At 46.0% G+C, this 13,631-nt stretch overlaps 7 protein-coding genes across 7 annotated transcripts, besides 14 other annotated features; all 7 read right to left on the bottom strand.

Annotated features, from left to right (window-relative positions):
* Window positions 1-13,631: a sequence feature (heterozygous, Esmeraldo-like haplotype).
* Window positions 925-1,467, bottom strand: Tc00.1047053503903.10 (uncharacterized protein; the record flags this gene model as incomplete). Its single annotated transcript, XM_802523.1, has 1 exon — window positions 925-1,467. The coding sequence occupies one exon, from the start codon at window positions 1,465-1,467 to the stop codon at window positions 925-927; it is 543 nt and encodes a 180-aa protein (XP_807616.1).
* Window positions 1,712-1,749: a microsatellite.
* On the bottom strand, window positions 1,792-2,772 carry Tc00.1047053503903.20 (hypothetical protein, conserved; the record flags this gene model as incomplete). The annotated part of the gene is made up of 1 exon (XM_802524.1): window positions 1,792-2,772. One exon carries the CDS (start codon window positions 2,770-2,772, stop codon window positions 1,792-1,794), a length of 981 nt encoding a protein of 326 aa, XP_807617.1.
* Window positions 2,724-2,746: a sequence feature (AT_rich).
* Window positions 2,783-2,819: a microsatellite.
* Window positions 2,827-2,895: a microsatellite.
* Window positions 3,097-3,142: a microsatellite.
* Tc00.1047053503903.30 (uncharacterized protein) lies at window positions 3,222-4,736 on the bottom strand (the record flags this gene model as incomplete). The annotated part of the gene is made up of 1 exon (XM_802525.1): window positions 3,222-4,736. The coding sequence occupies one exon, from the start codon at window positions 4,734-4,736 to the stop codon at window positions 3,222-3,224; it is 1,515 nt and encodes a 504-aa protein (XP_807618.1).
* Window positions 5,825-5,850: a microsatellite.
* On the bottom strand, window positions 6,405-8,300 carry Tc00.1047053503903.50 (hypothetical protein, conserved; the record flags this gene model as incomplete). Its single annotated transcript, XM_802526.1, has 1 exon — window positions 6,405-8,300. The coding sequence occupies one exon, from the start codon at window positions 8,298-8,300 to the stop codon at window positions 6,405-6,407; it is 1,896 nt and encodes a 631-aa protein (XP_807619.1).
* Window positions 8,337-8,392: a sequence feature (AT_rich).
* Window positions 8,393-8,436: a sequence feature (T-rich).
* Window positions 8,582-8,619: a microsatellite.
* Window positions 8,708-8,728: a microsatellite.
* Tc00.1047053503903.60 (hypothetical protein, conserved) lies at window positions 8,953-9,267 on the bottom strand (the record flags this gene model as incomplete). The annotated part of the gene is made up of 1 exon (XM_802527.1): window positions 8,953-9,267. One exon carries the CDS (start codon window positions 9,265-9,267, stop codon window positions 8,953-8,955), a length of 315 nt encoding a protein of 104 aa, XP_807620.1.
* Window positions 9,574-10,545, bottom strand: Tc00.1047053503903.70 (hypothetical protein, conserved; the record flags this gene model as incomplete). The annotated part of the gene is made up of 1 exon (XM_802528.1): window positions 9,574-10,545. One exon carries the CDS (start codon window positions 10,543-10,545, stop codon window positions 9,574-9,576), a length of 972 nt encoding a protein of 323 aa, XP_807621.1.
* Window positions 10,576-10,618: a microsatellite.
* Window positions 10,865-10,890: a microsatellite.
* Window positions 11,014-11,034: a microsatellite.
* On the bottom strand, window positions 11,170-13,542 carry Tc00.1047053503903.79 (uncharacterized protein; the record flags this gene model as incomplete). Its single annotated transcript, XM_802529.1, has 1 exon — window positions 11,170-13,542. One exon carries the CDS (start codon window positions 13,540-13,542, stop codon window positions 11,170-11,172), a length of 2,373 nt encoding a protein of 790 aa, XP_807622.1.

The following is a 13,631-nucleotide window of genomic DNA, read 5'->3' on the forward strand; positions in this document are numbered from 1 at the left end:
ACATTTCTTGCAGATCACCCATGATTCCATTCTCCCGTGGCATTTCCATAACTTCCACCTCCTCTGGAGGCTCGTCCCTGACGAGATTCCACGCCTGATGCATAAAATTGTCCCAGTAGCGGCCTGCGCCATCTAACACGGTGCCAATGCCATCTTCTGCCTGCCCGGTGAGCCCTGCCCCACCCGTGGAGCCGTTAGGAATGCGGCTTCCCGATGACAGCGTGTGACGCAACACTGTGAACCTTTTTCACTAGGCAAACAACAAACTGCTTCTGCTGCTGCAAAAAGGCCGCATAAAGGTGTGTACATAAATAAAGCAGAAGAAGTGGAATTTTACCACCGTCACGCCAGGGCCATCCAAGCAGGGCATCAGCACCCGAACCCACGCGCAGGAGAGAAAAGAGACCCCGTCCCGCCCAAATCAGCATAAAAACAAAAAAGGAGCAAAGGCAGAAAAAAAAAAAAAAAGGGACGTCATGTGCTCTCATTCCATGCAAGCTCCATTTCCATAATCGTAATAAGAGGCGCATTCGCCTATTCACCGGTGATAGGGAGAAAAACCTGTCAACTCTAAGGTATTTCTTCGTTCAAAATGAGGCACGGTGGGCTTTCCGTCGGAGCATGAGGCCCCAAACTGAAATGCAATGGAGGTTACTAATCGCAAGAGCAAGACACTGTAAAAGCATTGGCATCGATAAATGGAGAGGGTGATCAATGAGGCATTATTGCCCCACCGGCCCATACCCTCTACTTCACATCCTTAAAGCAGTAGGAGACGGTGACCCCCCGCCACATCCAGCACCGCTAGTCGTGGATGTATTTCATCCCAAAAATTGGAGTCCACTTCCTTCTCGTGTTAGACAAATCACCAACACCATAGACGGTATAGATCCACCCTTTTTTATGCATATAGATATAGATATATTACTCATCATGTGCCTCCCCCTCGGCAGGAAGAACTGCCTCATCATGTTGGTTGTCCACGTCCTCGGGGTGTCTGTTGAGTTGGCTGGAAGCCTCCACTTCCTCCGTAGCGAAAAGAACCACAGCAACGTTACCCTGTTCGGAGGGAGTGGTAACTGGCTCCTCCCCCGGCGCCACTTTTTCTAGTGGCTTCTTCAGTCTCCGCTGCAAGATCACGTCATGCACCCGTAAAAGTCTTTCCTTTATTTCTGAGAGTCGTCGAAATAAAAGCGCTGCACTTGAGCGACATCGCGCAATCTTGGCGCTAATGATATCTAATTTCTCTCGCTGGGCCTCGTTAAGGGTTTCAAAATGAGTTCGGTTATTCTCCAACTCATCATTTAGAGACTCAATTTCCCGAAGAAGGCGTTGCTGCTGCAGAAGAACGCTCCGTGCAATGTGCTCAACACCAAGAGCAGGTTTGAGTAGCGCAGATATGCCGTCCACCACGTGACGTGCGTTTGCATTCAAAGTACATGTCGCTTCCTTCCCCTCCTCCTTCATTGCGACTAAAGAAAAAAATCCCACGCGTGACTTCAGTTCTTCTCTCGGTTGCTCTCTATGAGCCCTTAAGGATCCATAAAAACAGATGAATCTGATAAACTAAAAGGGGTAAAGAAAAAAGTAAAAGAGAAAATAAAAAAACCAATAATAATAGTCCAAAAGGAGAGAAGCAAACTAACCGGCATCTTCACAAAGTGGGTTTGCGGTGCATTCCTTCACGCATTCACATCTAATTAAAGTAATGCAACAACAACAACAATAATAAAAAAAACAACAACAACAGAAAAAGTCAACATAAAAAAAAGAAAGAGAGGCTCGGTTCCATCACATCATGCGATAATTATACAGCCAAGGCTGGGGACCTTGACGAAGGCCATCGAACGACGGGGACTCCCTCATCTTGTACTTTGAGAGTGTAGTCGTTACTTCTCCACGCATCTCTTCATCATCTTCCCCCGCTTCACCCGTGCGCAACGGCACACGCTTAAGGCAGCGCATAAAGTGCACCTTCCCTCCCCACACCCTAAAATACAAACAGTTCTTGATGAGCAACGAGAAAGGGACACCGTCGGCATGTGTACGTACACTGAACGAAGGGTCCAACTTTCGAATGATACCAAACAGCTCCTGAGGTCTAATTTGCACCTCATCATAAAAGTAGTGAGCATCAGGATTCTCTCCCTGAAAAGGCGAGGATGCGTTAAAATCTTCCTTAGAGCCAAATGGCGACACAATGTCATTTTCTGAGACAAATTCAGCAGGAAGCGGAGGTCCATACTTTAGCACCGCGTCGTGCACCAACGCATCAAAGCGCTGTTGAATTATACTATGACCACTAGTCGCATCCACACTGTCGTACTCCAAATGCTGCGGGGGATTTGGAGCATGACGATGATGATGCGCACTGCCTGTATCCTTCGTAAAGGCTCTCACACGAGCGTCATGCTCTGCAAGCGCCTCATCCTGCTGATGGCGCAAAAACTCCGCATCGGCATGAGAAAGATCACCGCGGCTGACACTTTGCGCCACGGCACTTTTCTGCCTTCGCTTTGCATCCTCTTTCATTCGCACAGCGCTCTGTTTTGCCAAATTTGTTCTACTGATGCGGTACGTCAACTTCTGCGCGGGATTCCTACTCGTGGCGTTCATTACGGTCGCGAGCCTACGTTCGGAACGCCACTGTCGGCCTGCCCCGCCCAAAATACCACGGAACATGAAAAAGGCTGATCTACTCAACAAAACATGAAGGAAAAACGTAAAAAAAAAAAAAAAAAAATTAGAAACATCCCACATACGCGCACGCATACGACTGGATAAAACAAAAAAAAAAGCAAAAATAACAAAAAAAAAAAGATATCAATTATTATTATTATTATTATTATTATTATTATTATTATTATTATTATTATTATTATTATTATTATTATTGCGTGTGTGTATGCATTTATTTTCAATGTTTATTCGCTACAATTTAAGTGTCTGCACTGCGGGCCACTTTTCCCTCCCTTTCGCACACTCACTCTTTCCATGGCAAATGTCTTTGGGTTCGGTCGTGGAAAAAATCCATGTTGGAGCGCCAACACTTCGCATGAGTGCTGCATATACTATGGTAAATGCCAAAAGAAGCGTTAAGAATAATAATAATAATAATAATAATTGATAATAATAAAATAATGGCAACGCTAGCAGTTAAAGACAGGCAAAAAAAAAAAAAAAAAGAACTGCAATGGCACCATTAAAATCCCTCAAGCATGTTAGCTCTCCCACCAGTAAACACGTGTGTTCTCTGTTGCGCGTGGGGCATCAATGGTCTCTGATATATACGGCTCTACTTGCAGGGCCCATTGGGTATCGTCATTTTCATTTATCTCTCCCATAGCATTTAATTCAAAAGTGACAAGTGACAAACTTCCATGCGCTGCCCCCTCTTTGGGGGCATCGGAATCAAAAAAAAAATTGCTAGTCGTCTCCTCAAAAGGATTAGTTTGTCCCGTTTCAACCGCCATGCCGGTTTCCCTTGCGAAGGAGACGTCGCGTGAAGACACTCGACCATCCGCATTTGATTCAGCCCCCTCCGCATTCCCTTTACCCCGCAAAGACTCAGAGTCCTCTGCATGAATGTCGCGAGAAGTTTTTACGACGGGTGAATCCCCATCCCGCTGTGGCTCCCCTATAATAAAACGATTTGATGAACCCGTTGCCGCCTCCTTCTCGTTCTTCTGTGTGGGGAGATAACCTTGATATTCATGGTTGTAAGAGGTCATCACACTATCCGTTACACGTGGCATCGGCTTCTCCACCAATTGCCCCGTGATACCCGTGGGAGTGGCGGCTTTTGGAGTCATCTGACTCTCATCCGGGCGACCGCCATCACCGTTGGGAACATCGTCGCCACCGCCAGATGCGCTGGCATTTTCTTTATGTAATATTCTGGTACCTTGCGCAGAGAACATGACGATATCGTCATCGTCCACAACATCACTGATTTCTACACCGCTGTTGTCGTAATCATACGGCATGAGTAGTTCCGTGCGGTATCGCTCCGGTTCCGCAAAGCAGCGCCTTCTAAGTCTGAAACTCATATACTCTCCCCGGGAGAAAATCATGGCTCCGATTTTGTCCGAATATTCCTCCTGGTTAAGGATGGAAGCAAGGTCGACAGGATGCGAGCATCGCTCCACCTCCACCTCACCAGTATTGTAGCGACGAATCAATCCCATTACCAACCGAGACTTGTATGAAGATTTGCAAAGACCATCGACCCCCGTCTTAAATCGAGACACCAGCACGGGACGGTTTCCAATGCGCCTCTTGTTTCCCACCTTGCATCCAGAAGAGACAATACATATGGACGTCGGGTTCTTCGCCAGATCCAATGCCGTTAATTCACGCTCATTTTGTGAGGGATGTAAAACGGAGAAGTCCACCAGTCGTACTCCCCCCTCTTCATTTAATGGAATGTCGGGCGGAGCCAAGAACGGAGAAGAAAACCGTAGTTCTGCGGTTTGGGAAGTATTCGATGTCAAACCAAAGCCATACGCCTCTACTCGTCTGGCAGAAGAAGCATCCTTCCCTCCCGTCTCCGCCTCGACATTCATGACATCTAAAATCACTTGATCGACCAAAACCACCATCGAATGATAATCCCGTACAGGGCGCATCAAGGGGTCGTTAAGATGAGCCACCATGGTGAGGTGAAGCGTAAGAGGAACGCCTGTTTTGTTTTGGGGTAATTCGAATGCGAAGGAATAAGTGGCAATGAAATACATCGCCTTCCCCCGGGAGCGTTGTACGCTTCACTAGGGTCCACCCCATACTTATCACACACGTAAAATGAAGAGGAATAATTGCTGCAATGGCCATGTCCCTTCGTCTGAGGACGATCTGCAGCTTCTCCCTCAACAGAACGGCTTCCTTCGGTGGATCCTGAAGAAAGCTTGATAGAAGCTTTCCTAAACACAGTCGATATCTTCGACACGCACCGGGAATAGTAGGCAGACATTGCCTCAACCTTTGCACTGGTAGGACGCTCTCCTTCACCTCCGGTGTATACAAAGGATCTGTTGAGATTACGACACTCGACGCTAAAATAAAAAGGGTGAATTATCTTTGGTGATACCTTTGAACGAAGTCGGTCGGCGTCATCCGTGTTGTATGAATCCAAATACTTGAGGTTTGTGGAAAACACTGGGCGTTCATATCCCGGATCGAGCGAGTGATCGGCATCCTTATCAAGAAACCTAAAGTATACCGTGTAGGCCGCTGTATTGATGGGAGACCACTTCACCTCAGTGATACCAGGCAGCCTTTCAGAAGGTCCTTTGTCGATAACAATTCTTTTGGCGCTTGAAATCGTCATCTGATGCATTGCCACTGCAGGAGAGAGCCACCGTGTGGTCTGAGTGACACCATCCCTAAAAAAGACCACACGCATTTCATCCCAGCATGGGGTTTCCACGCATGACGAGAGAGCAGAGGTGAAGTTGGTGCAGACATCCACACTGATGTCCTCTAGAGTAATACAGCAGGGAAAGCGACCCCCCTCATTGGCACGAGAAATGAGTGGTTGCTCGCTCTCAGTTTGAATCATGTGTGAATATAAATAAAAAATAAAGTATGCTAGTCACCTACTTTTTGTTTCTTTGGGCTCTGATGAACAATATTCTCCGGTTCCCTTTTTGTAACCGAAAAGACCCCTCTTCCTTGAGGTCTGGCAATTGTAACAGAGCATTAAGAGAATTTCCATGGGAGGGCCGCAAAAGATGTCAAGCACTCAATCAGTAAAGACACCACCCGTTTCGGCTTCAGCAGGTGGGGGAAGTGAGGCCAAAGACACACACACACAAAAAAGCACCTCAAAAAAAGAAAAAAAAGAAAAAAAAAGGAATTGAAAACGTCACTGACAAATAAAGACGTGGGCGCTCACAACGAAGACGCCGTTGCATTTTCACTGCATATCCCGGCTGGGCGTCACTCTCCTTTTTTTTTTTTTTTTCTACTTTCTTTTTCCGCACGTTCAGTTTCACTCTTATTTTAATTCCATTTTAAACAGGGAGAATCCTCTTTCCTGGGAAAAGGAATCGTTAATGCACAAGTGCATGGATAAGAAATAGCAGCGGGAGAAGGAAAGCTCTAGCCAACGTGATTTGAGAAAAACACCTCGGCAAAAAGCAGCATCCACTCATAACCACCACATACGATGCGGTCACCCCAAAGGCAACATCACAAAAGCTGAAGAAAGCTCCCCCCCAGACACACACAAACAAAAAAAAAATAAAATCCCAATAAAAAAAAACCCACCCACTCCTCCCCTGCTTCACCCACCATATATATATACAGAGAGAGAGAGAAAGAGAGATACATACAGATAGATATTCACACACACACACAAAAAAAAAAAAAAGCGTAATAATAACACTCAGTGCGAGCCGTCACGGTCAGTGAATCCTCCTCAGGGGCTGAAGTTCCGCCTCAGTACCCTCGTCGCCACGGTAGGGGAATGCGGCTAAAAATTCTCTGCAACTGCGAGCCCAATTGCTTGGATGTGGCGGGTTAGAGCGCCACCACTTGTAAAGACCGCAGAGCAAACAACAAAGAAGAAACATAATGGCAAGCACAAGAAAAAAAAATCGGCCTGCGTGACCCTCACCCACAATTTTATCTGCGGCAACCACAGTCTCCGTGCGAGTCTTTCCGGCTGCGCTGGAGTAGACTAAGTAGGAGGTCATCATGCCAAGATCCTCGTGGGTGAGAATGTGGCAGTGATACACCACCTCCCCCGTGTACGTTGCCGCACGCCAACGAATAATAGTTTCACCGTCGAGTATAGGAATTGTATCACGCAACTCCCCCGAGAACACTCCAAAATCAGACATTGAAAAGTTCTCGTGTAGGCCTCCCTTGCGAGGAGTAAAACTTACAAATACAAAATGATTCACATGTAAGTGAAGTGGATGCGGCACGATATCCGTGGGGTCCCCAAACACACGAGCCTCAACAGTAGCACCAAGAGGTACAACAAATCCATGATAGTTTTCACGTAACTCCCCCTTCTCTCCTGAGAAATGCTCACGAAAGCAGGTTTCAGAATGAACAGGCGAAGAGCAATCTGTGCCGTACCCAATGACATAATACGGTCTTGGCGTTGGAATTTGTTCCTGGGAAAAAGAGATGTCGCGCCACATGGTTGGATTGTCCACAGTTAAGTAGCTTACATTAGTTAATGGAAAACAAAGAGGAAACGTAATTCCATGAGGACGACGTTGCTTTGATCGATGTGAGCGGACTGCTATATAAAAAATCGGTTCCTCCAACCTTCCAGAAATCACCGGTAACTCCCGCTTTTCATCATCTTCACATACCGCCACCACATCGTAACGGGTAGCAGTTGTGAAGTATAACCAGTTATCCTTCAACTCACGTGTACACTTCAATGGAACACCATCAATGGCAGCAACGTGGAAACGGCACTCCTTCGGAAAGCTGATGTTCAAATGACACGATCCAGCCGCAAAAGCCAAACGAAGAAGCGTCTTTTCTCCACGATTGATGTTCATAGTCGGTTTATGTTGTCCGTTTACGAGAAACAAGTCTAAAGGCATTGGTAGGACCTTCCCACTTTTACTCAAAATACGGGGTCTCGATGACATGTTTGTTTTAATGGCGATATCCACTTCATCCATTGTCATTCCATCGCAAAGGTTTGATTTGCCTAAGCGATACAAATGCACCATCAAAACAAATGAAGGCAATGAAGCGATCGGGTCATTTGTCGTTGAGTCTATAATAAAAGGCCCAAACAATCCTCCCATGAGTAAAAGATATGCAGAGCCGTGGGCGTGGGTGTGATACCAATGAAAACCAGGAAGGTGTTTCTTCGGTATGTCCAATTCGTATTTCAAAAAATGTCCCGGGGACGCTGTCTTAAAGACGTCGTCCACTCTGGGATCCCCATGCACGCCGTGGAAATGAACATTTGTGGTATTGACCTCGTGGAAATTGTAAAAGTCATCCTCACCGTGCGCATACGTCTGCCCACCCAAATCATTGAACATTCGCATGACCAGTTTCCCCCCGGGTTTGACGTGAATAACAGGGCCTGGAACGGAGGCAACGTCATCGTAAACGTACAACCGTCCCGTGTACGTGAACACCGCCCCCTCGCCGTAGCCACGCAAAGGAACAGACACCTCTGACGCGCGTACTCTGAGATCCACAACGGTCCTTCCATGCAAAGGAAAGACTTCCCTCAGCGGTGCCAGTTTCCTGCCGTTCCCCGGCATCGCGACCCCCAGCAATAGCAGGAAGAAACAAAAAGCCAATCGTCGTGTCATCTAGGAGCAGCCTCCCACCTCTCTACAGCAACAAACAAATAAAAGAAAATTTAAAGAAAAAAAGAATATTTGTGTTAATAAATTTAATTTAATTCTTTTTTTTTTTTTTTTTCCTTCTTTTCCTCTCTCCCCTTTTGAAGGGTTGGCAAGGCTCTTCTCAATGTGTTTTATTTGTTCCTCCCTTCACGCGTACTGCACCCAGCGCAACCTTCAAAACACGAAACGAAGAAAAAAGGAGGATGAGGACAAAATATTCCTAAAGAGTAAGGCTATCAAGGGGCAAAAAAAAAAAAAAAAAAGAATCAAATAAAAAAAAAAAGTCAAAGGAAAAAACCGAGTAAACATAAAGCGGCAGACACATACACGCACACGCACGAGCAGAGCGATACATACATACATGTGCCTTATGTGTGTGTGTGTGTGTGTGTCGCGGTGAGATGGAAAGAAAGGCGGCAATAAATTCATCACTCCTTTTTTCCCCCACTTTCACTTCATATCCTTTACGGGTTAAATTGTAGGTATCCACTAATCCCCTTTACGAGGGAAAAACAAAACAAAAACAACTAAAAGAAAAAAGCGCCAGCCGCACAGAGAAACAGTAAAAGAAAAAGGAAGAAAAAAGCCCCACAACCATCCACCATTCCACTATGCCTTAAATCAGTTCCTTTAGCTTCTCAAGCTGCTCAAAAGAACATCCAGTCCACTTTGGGTCTGTGATGTCCACATCGTTCTTGTTAATCAGTTGCTTATATTTGGCCTCATTCCTGCGGGCAATGGGGTCACGCCAGTACGGGTATCCCGCCCACCAACCGTGCTTGCGCTCTGTTTCCTCCGAGCAGTGCCCCATGTGCTTCCAAAGAAACATCATGCACAGAATTCCAACGGTTGTATGGAGTGGGTACTCCTGTGAAAACAACTTCAACTGAAAGACCGGCAGCCGGTCACACTTCCAGCGTGTGTACACCATTTTTGATTAAAACCCGTGAAATCTCTAATTTTTTTCCCTTTTGTGTTGTTGTTTTTGTTTGTTTTTATTACATTTTTCAAAGGCGCAATAAGAAGAAAAAAAGGTACAAAAGCAGAAAATAAAAAAAAATAAGAAACCAACACGGCAGTAAAGTCAGCGGATTGGAATGCCCACTCGTGCCATCCCTCTTTCTTTATAATTATTCTTTTCCTTCTCACTCTCTTGTAGAAATGAGGCACCCAGCAGGCGAGGAAGGAGGAGCAATCCTCCTGATATACATAAAAAAGATACATCTCTATCAAGAACTCAATCTACCCATGACATGCCATCCACAGGTGTTTCCTCGCAAACTTGAAGAGCACTAGAGGGTGCCCAAACACCACGTTTAAAAACACCAGACTGGGCCATTTTGATACTCGGAAAGTGCATGGACGCAGCATCATCGCAAGGTCGGTTCTTCTTGTTAAACAACCCCTCGTAATACGTGCCATCCGGGAAAATCCATTGACCTTGTGTGAAGACACCGTCCACCCAAGATCCGCGGTACTCACTGCCTCCTGCAAAGTGATATGTTCCATAGCCATGCTTCAGCCCATTCCTCCACGTTCCTGAAAATATGTCGCCATTCAAATAATAGAACATTCCCTGGCCATGGCGTTTATTCGCCAGAAAATCCCCCTTGTAAACGGTACCGTCCTTGTTCTTCATCAGCCCTTGTCCGGTTCTTACGCCACGAACGTAGTCACCATGGTAGCAGGGATACACCCCATACTCAATAATCCACGAGACAATTTGACGACTTATTTTGTACTTTTCAGCAACGTTTGTGATGAACTGCTCGTCCGGCACCGCACCTCCCAACTTTTGCATCTCCTTCTCAACAATCCGGTCGCACTCGCTCTTTCCCCGACTGACAAAGCAGTAGCGCCCCGTGCCGTGCTTCTTTCCCTCAAAAAACTCCCCGTCATAGCGATCCCCGTTGGGATAAACCGCCTTTCCACTTCCCATGCGCTGCTGAAACTCGTCGCGGGCACCAGCGTAAATGCCCAGCACACAGACAGAACGAACAAAGTTGCGGTCATAATTCACTCCTTCTTCCTCCATCTGCTCGCAGAAGGCATCCACCCACGCATCCACGTCCGCCTCACGATCGTCCTCGGGCTTCTGAAGATACGTCTCATCAAACTTCAGCCACACAAACAGTTCGGCGGATTTATACCCCGTCTGTTCATCCACCTCGTCAAGGTTAATCGCCACTTCCTTCTTTTGCTTCGACATGTTCTTCCCGAACCCCCTCCTTTAGGCACCAAAAAAAAAAAAAAAAACCTTAAAAAAAAAGAAAAAAAAGAAAGTTCCCACATAAACGGATGGTAAATAAAACAACGCACGCCTCGACCGAATTCCTGTGTCTTCCTTGTCATTCCTGCCGGAACGTAGAAAAACAATTCCATGATGCCGTTTCAACACTCATGTGGGTCATAGCGCTGCCTCGCTTTGCAGACCGACGCCACCCAACGACTCAGATAGGAAAAAATAAAAAATACGCAAGAAATAACAAAGCAATAAATATCAAACGCTTCAAAGAGCCAAGAATGAAAAACAAACAAACAAACAAACAAACAACAAATCTATGAATCATACACGCTTTATAACTTCACATGAAGATACTAAGTACATAAAGAGACATATGCCGCTGCAGGTTTTCGCAATCATATTGGAGGAAATGGCGGCAAAACAAAACTAATCCAACAACAACAACAACAACAATATATATGTATATATTCCGAACACTTGCAACTGCATCATTCCTCTTCCGTAAAAATAACTTTGGATATATATATATATATACAAAACAAAAAAGTGCCTCCGGGAAGCCGCGAGAATACGCAATGATACCCATGACTAACCCAACAGTAGAGAAAAAATAACAGAAATGATAACAGCCAGTGCAAGCACTGTAAAGAAAAAAATAAAAATCAAACGTTTGCTACGATGTAACAGCAGCCGTCTTCTTGAATCGGCGCCATGGCTCTCCGAATGATACGTCCCCTCTACGGTAACGCATGGTTCCTGAAGCATATTCCCCTCATCATGCAATAAATTTCTTTCAATGATGTTTTCATTATCATCGTTGCTCATTGTTGAGGTACCCGAGAGACACGCATTTGGAGAAAACACTCCCTCCTTTGATGACAAAACAAGTTTATCCTCGACATTGTCTCGGCTCGAGGACGGCGCCAATGAGTCGGCCTGCACTGTTGGATTTTCACCGGGAGTAAAAGGAAGGATCACAGATGTTTTATGCACATCCTCTTCCTTATCGCCGGTTTCATCGGACAATGAGCGGTCAGTGTCCCTACTTCCGTTGAGAATGAGCGGATTCGTCATGCTCACTGAGGAGGGGGTATTGCTGCGGCTGCATAGAGATTCGTCCCGAAGGGACTTTCGACGTGCAAACTCCAGGAGGACGCGAAACAAGTCTTCATCGTCATTCACAGACGTAAAAGAATCAACAAGTAAAATGTGAAAATCTTGACTAATTTGAAGCGCCGCCCCCACCACTGATGCAGTCACAGTTGAAATTCCGTACAAAAGCGTCAGCGCTGCACTATTTTTTCCCTCTCGAACAGACCTGGGCAAGACCGTGGGCGAAATCGAACGAATACCCAAAAGATCAGCCATTTCAGGGGTGTGCTGCTTGCGTTGGAGGCCAAGTGCAATGCGCCAAAGCAGTATATCCCTCACGCTGAAGCTTAGCAGAAACTCGTCAATTTCTTCCCCATAGAAATTGTACCGGTCAACCTCATGGGCCCCTTCCTGCCGGAGAGCGTCCAACAAAAACGAGGAATCCCCCTTTTCCCCACTCACGGGGGCAGAGTGTCTTGCGCGCTCCAAAAAAATTTGGATCTCTTTTTGTCTGAAGTGGCTCAACCGTTCGTCGTCCTCTTCCTTGAAAAAAGGGTGATTTTCAACCGCATAGATGTCTAGCCGCTCGGTACAAACCAATCGGGTGCATTGCTCAATCAAATCCCGCAATTTCACATCCTCGACTTTTTTCAAATCCAAAAAATGCCCCTTACGTCCCGCAAGCTCAGGCTCATCATGGCTACGCAACCCGTTTCTTTCCTTTGATGCCTCAAAGTGGAGCATTTTTAGTTCCGACATCAAAGATGTCACGTCATCCTTCTCGTGGAAAGGCCTCCTATAAGTCGCCAAGTAGAAGGCCAGGCAACCAAACGCCCATATATCATGTGCCCGTCTTTTAGCGCCATTTAAATCGCCCTTCACACCCGTGAGGGCAACCTCCGGTGAGCACCAGCGTAGCCACTCCAAATCTTCAAACGAATTAAAGAATTCCGCGGCGAGTAAAATTACATTTAAATCGGGAGTAACAAATATCAGTTCTGGTCTTAAACTTCCATGCCCCACACCACAGGCATGAAGCTCCAACACTGCCTTTAGAACCCCCCTAAGTAAGTGGCGTAGCAAATAATTTCTAAGAGGCCATTTCCTTTCCACTCCCCAGCGACATGTTACAAATTCTGGAAGGTGTGATGATAAACAATCCATCAGCTGCGAAAGTGTTGCCCCTGCGACAAAGTCAATAATAAGCACATTAAGTGAATTGCATGGATCGCCTGCTTTTGACAGGATATAATGCCGTAGCTGAGTTCCAAGAAGAGCTATCGCCCTCTTCAAACTCTTTAGAACAACATGATTTTCCTCCATCCCCATCGGATTCCGTACTACGCGAACTCTCCCACTCTCCCAAACTGCACTCATTCCAAAACACTTGCAAATGCCATTTTTCTTGTTGATCGAACGAGTGGCTTTCGCGTATTTGTGGAAGTGTTCACCCAAAAAAAACACTCGACCATGGTAGTATCCCACGCACAACAAACGATCATTCATCCATGAGGAATAACAAAGCCAGACCTCACATGTATGATCTTCATAAAGCATTACAATGGGATAGAGGACATGCTTCTCGTGCTGCATTGCATCCACAACAGTGATGCCATTTTCAGCTCTCCTCGTTGAGGTGGTCAAATTTCCTAGGCTTTCATCCCGACTGAAGGAGAAGGAATCTCCGGTAAACGAACTCCCTTCACAAAACCCCTCCAAACATGAATTCATCACCGGTAATGATATTTCTGAAACGGATAAAACGGCGTGCATCTCGCTTTTCTCAACTGTCGGGTGGCCTTCATCCGTGTCCGTCTCCTGGAACCCTTTTCCTCCTCCTGTTTCATTTTCTCCCTTTTCATGCTCCATTCACGTCACAAGTCCACGTTCTGAAATGAGAAAAAACAATATATATATGAAAAAGAAAAAGAAAAAGAGAAGGAAGAGTCAGAGAATCG

This window comes from Trypanosoma cruzi, genomic scaffold, assembly GCF_000209065.1.
Source record: "Trypanosoma cruzi strain CL Brener 1047053516711 genomic scaffold, whole genome shotgun sequence".
NCBI classification, from domain to species: Eukaryota; Euglenozoa; class Kinetoplastea; order Trypanosomatida; family Trypanosomatidae; genus Trypanosoma; species Trypanosoma cruzi.